At 41.9% G+C, this 7,744-nt stretch overlaps 1 protein-coding gene across 1 annotated transcript in view; it reads left to right on the top strand.

Annotated features, from left to right (window-relative positions):
- Positions 1–526: 526 nt before the first annotated feature.
- SCFD2 (sec1 family domain containing 2) overlaps positions 527–7,744 on the top strand; it is a 156,008-nt gene continuing 148,790 nt past the window's right edge. Inside the window, exons 1-2 of the mRNA XM_081332685.1 lie at positions 527–1,674; positions 7,153–7,321. Coding sequence (XP_081188811.1) covers positions 828–1,674; positions 7,153–7,321 — 1,016 coding nt within the window. The 5' untranslated portion in view covers positions 527–827. The remainder of the gene's footprint in view (positions 1,675–7,152; positions 7,322–7,744) is intronic.

Genomic DNA, 7,744 nt, shown 5'->3' on the forward strand with positions numbered 1-7,744 from the left:
TAGGCAACCTTGTCTCTTTTATGACTCTTTGTCTCCCAGAATTCCTGAGCCAGCATAAGAATTCTGGGAGTTGAAGTCCACGAGTCATAAAAGAGCCAAGGTTCCCTACCCCTGGGATAGGGGGGAAAAGGGGCTGAAAACAGACCAGAGGGAAAGGATAATGAGCTGCGCACGACCAGCACCTAAAACAGGTCTCCAAACCCGTTTTTATGACTTGTGGACTTCAACTCCCACAATTCCTCAGCCACGCACGCTGGCTTCAGCAATTCTGGGAGTTGAAGCCCACCAGTCACAAAAGGGCCAAGTTTGGAGACCACCCCCTGACCTAAAAAAAAAAACACCTTAATTCGCGCCTTCTCCATCTTACAATCTTTCCGCAGCTCCTCGATTCTCTCCGCCAACTCAAGGGTTAACTTGTCGCGCTCCCAACTTCCGACGTCCTCGGCTCACCCTTAAGCAGCCAATCAGCGTCGGGCGCCGAGAAAGACGTCATCTTCCCGCGCCCCGCTTGGCCAAGAGAGGCATGGCTGGCTTTTTGCGGCAGGCGACGATGCCGTGGCCTCGCCGGGCTGGGATCGCTCGATCTCCTGGGACGGAAGGGAAGGATCCCGGATTCCCTGGCTGATCTCGGCCAGATCTCGGCCTCCCGGTCATAAGTTTCCCCGAGCCGTGGAGGTCGGAGGGCTTCTTCGCCCTGCTTAATCGCCCGGAGGCGCCCGCTTGCCCGGGCACAGACCGTTTGCACTGCCGCCCTTTGGAGGACTGAAGCGGGTGGGGGATAAAAAAACGGGTCTTCCAAGGGTTTTTTTTTGGGGGGACGCCGCGATATGTCTGCCGCCCCCGCTAAATCCCCAGCCGGGGTGCCGGCTTTCTGCCAGCAAGCCTGGGCGCAGGTGTTGGCGAAGGTGAAGCGGGCGGTGGTCTTCATGGACTCGGCTTGCGCGGAAAGCCTCCACTGGGCTTTGGGTGGGGTCGGGCAGCTCTTGCAAGCCGGAGCCCTCAACGTCAAGGAGTTCTCCAGCTTCGAATCCGGCGGGGCCGAGCAAGCCAAGGCCGTCTTCGTGGTCAGCACCTTGCTGAAAGGCCGGACGGTGGACACCATTCGCGACGTGGTCAGCCTCAGCCGCTTCCAGTACTGTGTGGTTTTCACTGGGGTCAGCCACACCGTCCACTTGCAAGCCTACAATACCCCGGCCGGGCCTGAGGCTGACAGCTCGGGGCTGGCCGTCTTCCAACAGTTCGAGGAGAAGCTTTGCCAGTGGATGGGCAACATGAACTACACGGCGGAGGTGCGCCACGCCGCCTTGTTTCTGGCCCCCGTGGTCCTACCCCACCTCTTCGTGACGCCGGCCTTTTCCAGGCTTTTCCCCATGCTGGCGGAGGATTTGGCCCGGATCAATAGCGGGCGACCGGAGAAGAAAAAAATTGCTCACCTGAGCGACGTGGACTTCTCCGCTCTGCCTTCCGACTTGCAGCTTGCCATCCGATCGCTGGTGTCGGATCTCAACACCTTCTTTGAGTATCTTGGCGTTCGGGAGGAATGCTTCGCCCTTGGACCCCTGAGCAAGATTATTGCAGGGGATCTGGCCAATTATTCCCAGGCCAAGGTCAGGAGGAAAAACGCGCCGAATAGAGCTTCTATCGTTTTTGTGGATCGGACGCTAGATTTGACAGGTAAGAAGAAGAACCCAGATGTTTATTTTAAAATGCTGTTGAGCTGGCCTAAAGAAAACACTCTTTGATTTCTGACAGCTGAAGAGGTACTACGGGTGTGTTCGCTGTTTTTGAGTTATTTTTAATCCCATCTTTATATTTTTATAAATAAGTAAATGTGCATCTTTAATGTTTGTGTTACATGAAGAACAGACATTCTTTTCTTTACAGGGCAACCAGGCAAGTTGCACTAAACATCATTTCCAAAAAGTAATAAAAAATAATAATCTATATCTGGGCATCTGGTCTTATGACTCCATTAGGAACACAATTGGATGCCTCGGAGCCTGTTGGCCTTCCAAAAGGGCATGAGCGTCAAGCATTAGATCTAGGCTGCTAGTGGAGTCTCATAAGTACGCTTTGGAGGCCGTGAACAGTTTGTGATATGTCTTAGCTCTTGTATTCTATCATGATTGCCTTAACTGTACATTTCTTTTATTTTTAATTGGTTTTTGGGTTCCTTGTAATTGCCTGAAGTTACTGAATTAAGTTGCGTGCTGTATGTTTATTTTCCAAATAAATAAATTTGGTAGCTCAACAATTTTGATTGCTCCCTCTCTGGAAAAAAAAAAGTTGGAACTTATTTGCCTATTGTATAATAACCATGCCTTAGTCTTGAATGAGGTAAAGAATGCAATGTCTTCCCTCAGTATAGAAAAAGGTTATGATAACAGTAGCACTTCTTTGTTATATGTAATCTAAATTAACATTTCTCCATCCAAATGAATGGAATATTATCCCTAAGTAATCAAATGTTTTTCCAGCACTAATTTGTTGCCATTAATAATAAGTGAAAGTCAGAACTTTTTTTTTAAAAAAGAAATTTTATTTATAAATTAGAATAAAGAAATGGCAAATACCTAACTGCACTAAGAAAAAAAATCCCATGTACAATTAACAAAGCAATACTTAAACTGAAAGAAAAAAAAATAACTTAAAAGCCATATCATACATTAAATCAGGGGTAGGCAACCTTGGCTCTTTTATGACTTGTGGACTTCAACTCCTAGAATGCTGGCTCAGGAATTCTGGGAATTGAAGTCCACGAGTCACAAAAGAGCCAAGGTTGCCTATCCCTGCACTAAATAAATAAACTTAAAATATTATGAAAAAAAATCAAAAGTATGACACAAAACTTCTGTTTATGTTACAGGTAGTCCTCGACTTATGACTACAATTGAGCCCAAACTTCCTGTTGTTAAGTGAGACAGTTAAGTAAGTTTTGCCCCCATTTTACAATTTTCCTTGTCACAACTGAATCACTGCAGTTGTTAAGTTAGTAACACTGTGGTTACGTGAGTCTGGCTTCCCCTTTGACTTGGCTTGCCAGAAGGTAGCAAAAGGTGATGATCACATGACCCCGGGACACTGCGACCGTCATCAATACAGGCCAGTTGCCAAGTGTCCCAGTTTTGATCACGTGACCACAGGGTGCTGCAACAGTCATGTGAAAAAAAGGTTTTAAGTCACTTTTTTCAGTGCTGTTGTAACTTTGAACGGTCACTAAACTATCTGTTCCTCATATTATAATATGATCGATACAAAATATTGTAAAGTATCAAAATCTGTTTCATACTTACTGGTTCATCCTTTGATTAGTAGAAAATATTGATCATATATTTCTTGAAAGCCATTAACCTCTGAAATATCACTATAATATCACTTTCTCAGTATAATTCTTTTAGCCATCCACTATTGTTGTATTCTAGGGTCACGTGATCCCCTTTTGTGACTTTCTGACAAGTAAAGTCTAGGGCAGGGGTAGGCAACCTCGGCTCTTTTATGACTCATGGACTTCAACTCCCAGAATTCCTGAGTCAGCATAGCTGACTCAGGAATTCTGGGAGTTGAAGTCCATGAGTCATAAAAGAGCCGAGGTTGCCTACCCCTGGTCTAGGGGAAAACCAGATTCGCATAACTATGTTATATTAAATTAACAGCTGCAATGGTTCACTTAACACCTGTGGCAAGAATGGTTGTAAAATGGGGGCAAAACTTACTGAACAACTGGCTCACTTAACAGGAATTTGGGGCTCAATTGTGGTCGTAAGTCGAGGATTACCTGTACCGCATGATACTTTATAAAAATCACATGACTATATCAAATGGATCAATGAACCCTCTGATTTCTTATACTTCCAGCAAAGGAAATCTGATGTTCATCTTTTCAAATACGTATTTTTGAAAGGCCAATGCATTTTAAATATAATTGTTGATGAGTCAAATTTACCCCCACGTCAGTAAATACTGTTTAAATCCTCTGGTGGGGGCTTTGGCAGATATTCCTGTCAGAACTTTTAAGTTTTTGAGACCGTAATTTACATAAAAATAATAAAGTACATAATTTACATAAAAATATATAATTTAAAAAATACATAGTTTACATAAAAATAATAAAATACAGCATTAACCTTGTGAACTCTCAGGCTTCCTCCTGTTATATATTCAAGATGGGCAGTATTTAATATTTTATTGTTATGTATATGTAGGGGTGTGGGTCCATGCATATGTTATTTATAGTATGTTTTAGGTGTGTGTCATGTATGTGTTTCACTTTGAGAGCGGGCAACTAAATTTCATTTTTGATGTGTGCCGTTATGCCCACAGTAAAAAATGACAATAAAGATTGTTGTTGTTTTTGTTGTTAGTTGCGAAGTCGTGTCCGACCCATCGCGACCCTATGGACAACGTTCCTCCAGGCCTTCCTGTCTTCTACCATCTTCTGGAGTCCATTTAAGCTCACGCCTACTGCTTCAGTGACTCCATCCAGCCACCTCATTCTCTGTCGTCCCCTTCTTCTCTTGCCCTCAATCTTTCCCAGCATGAGGCTCCTCTCCAGTGAGTCCTTCCTTCTCATTAGGTGGCCAAAGTATTTGAGTTTTAGCTTCAGGATCTGGCCTTCTAAAGAGCAGTCAGGGTTGATCTCCTCTAGGACTGACCGGTTTGATCGCCTTGCAGTCCAAGGAACTCACAGAAGTCTTCTCCAGCACCATAGTTCAAAGGCTTCAATTCTTTGGCGCTCAGCCTTTCTTATGGTCCAGCTTTCACTGCCATACATTGCAACTGGGAAGACCATAGCCTTGACTATACGCACTTTTGTTGGCAGGGTGATGTCTCTGCTTTTTAGTGTGCTGTCTAGATTTCCCATGGCTTTCCTCCCAAGGAGCAAGCGTCTTTTAATTTCTTGGCTACAGTCCCCATCTGCAGTGATCTTGGAGCCCAGGAAAATAAAATCTGTCACTACCTCCATTTCTTCTCCATCTATTTGCCAGGAATTGAGAGGGCCAGATGCCATGATCTTGGTTTTCTTAATGTTTAGTTTCAACCCAAGTTTTGCACTCTCCTTCTTCACCCGCAACAAGAGGCTCTTTAGCTCTTCTTCACTTTCTGCCATTACAATAAAGATTATCTTATCTAATTTACTGCATTAGCAATTTTTGATCTTTGCAGTATTGGTCACAGTTTTTAACGCTCTTCTCAAACCAATAATTGACCGTGGTAGAATGACCAAATCATTGTGCAAAAATGTCAAAATATGTCTCTTAGATAGCTTAGGGAAGTGGAACGCTTTAACAAAATTAATATGCCATATCTCTGTAATTTTATAGACATTAAATCAAAATAGCGCAAGGAATTATCCTTCCTATATTACAGAAATTGAATCACTTAGTTGGCTACAGGAATCACATCTGATTTTCATACCAGGGTTACTATAAAATTTATACATCAATAGTAAGAATCTCTTGTCAGAGATAAGTGTTACCAATTTCTTTTTTTCATAGATTGTCTCTGGAGACTAAATCAAAAGTTACATGAAATGGAATTTTAAAGCCTTGGGTGGATTTCTCTGTCAAGTGATATATTTGCTTGATCTTCAGTATCTTCTTTCCTAAAGACAGCTTGTTCCAGTGATAAAACACTGTTTTTCTCTAGATGAGGGGTGTGGTAGCATAGTTGCATTTTAAAAATGGAGATTACTGCCTATAATTTTAATAAGCATTGTCGAGCTACTGTGTCAAATGTAGTTTCCCTCGTAAAGTTTGATCCTCCTTCTCCGAAAATATATTTATTCTGGAAACAGTGAGATGAGAGAAGGAGATGATCTTGTTTGCGTTCCATTTTATGCTGTACTGAGGAAGTAAGTTTTAATAATTGTTGTTGTTCTAGTGGTTTGAAAATCCCAATTCAATCAATCTTGTTTGGCAGACGATCGTCATCTTTTGCTTGTTTCTTATGTAGGATTTTGCATTTGCATTTGTCCTTTGTGTGTCGTTGTTTTTCCTTTCCCATTCTTATGGCATGAACTAATTGCTTCCAGCAGTTGTTTTTTTGGCAACACTTAAAACCTGAGAGAAAAACAGAGAAATAATAATAATAAACCTTTATTGTCAAAGTACAACATGTGTACATTGAGATTAGCTGAGCCTCCCCCGTGCTCTCTCCCCCCAACACACAGTGACAACAAATGTTCCCTTAGATATGCTACTCATGAAGGTTAAGAGAGGAGAAGAACGTTGAAAATATTTAATCTCTTCAGGATCATACCAAGGAAAACATACACTTATTACCATATTTCACCAACTCTGCTGCTGAAAACTATAAAGATTTTAATTCTGTTTTGGAGCAGGTTGGGATTTCATAACTCATGACAACTATGGGCCTATATCAACTTATATTTGGATCTAAACATTTTTTTGATACCTGCTAGACTCTAGATGGCATACACAGTTAATATCAGGTACAAAGAACCCCTCCATAAAACTGTTAAAATGGTTAAATATCAATATCCATTGTCTAATTCAGGGGTAGGCAACCTTGGCTCTTTTATGACTCGTGGACTTCAACTCCCAGAATTCCTGAGCCAGAATAACTCAGCTTGGAAACCTCTCCCTTTCCCCTCAGCATGGTTGGCTCAGGAATTCTGGGAGTTGAAGTCCACGAGTCATAAAAGAGCCAAGGTTGCCTATCCCTGGTCTAATTCATAAATAATTGAATTCATCAGTATATGAGACAGAAGAAGATCCCATTTCTAGAGTCTCTTCAGGCCATCCAGCTCCGATCTCTGATACTCTGAAAGTAAATCTGGCCTTGGGAATGGGGGAAGATGGAGAAATAGCAATTCAGGCCTGAAAAGTAGAAAGCTTGGGGAAAATAAAATAAAATAATCCCATGTCAGTTTTCCTGGGATATAAAAATGGAAGAAAGAGAAGCTCTGCCAGGCTTTCAAACTTCTTTTATTCTTTCCTCTGAGATTTATTATTTTATTTTTTATTTTTTTGCATTTGATTTACTGTTACAGCAGAATCGTTTTTAAGAAGCCATTTGTAAGATGATTTCCTTTGTTGAGGATTAGTTTTAGGAAATACTCCACTACATTAGAGAGATACGTGACTACTTTTCATTGGGATGATTTTTGTTTTGTTTTTTTTTGCACCCCAGGAGCTGTTGGGCATCATGGTGACAACTTAGCAGAGAAGATTCTGTCTATACTTCCCAAGTTACCAGGTCATGCAAATGATGTGATGGTCAATATGGTGGAGCTCACAAGCCTGCACGCTAATGAGAAGAGTTGCAATATTATAGCTCCCGGCTGCTTGGCACAACCAACGTAAGACTGAATTTGTTTGAAATGTGGAGTGGGGTTGGCAGTGGAGGAGAAGAGATGATTATGAGGATATCTATCCGAAGCTAATCCCGATTCAAAAACTCTTTTATTGTAGCACGAGAAATAAGTTTTATATGCAGATTCCCTTGCTAATTGAAACCCCAAATGCATGCATCCGCGTTGGGATTCTGACTCTACATTATGCATTTGTTTGCTAGAGATTTCTTGTTTCTCGCGGATCAAGTATGGGATTGATCATGTAATCATTTGGACATTGCTGTGGGAAACAGTTCTTAAACTACTACAAACAATCTAAAAGTAGACTAATTCATGTTAGCTCTTGATATTTCTCTCTTGTTCTGTTAAATTTCTGCCTTACCTCCCCATAAGGAGGAGTTTTAACTCTTTGCTTATTTTTGTAGAATG

The sequence above is a fragment of the Vipera berus genome, assembly GCF_964194415.1.
Source record: "Vipera berus genome assembly, chromosome: 7".
Taxonomy (NCBI): Eukaryota; Metazoa; Chordata; class Lepidosauria; order Squamata; family Viperidae; genus Vipera; species Vipera berus.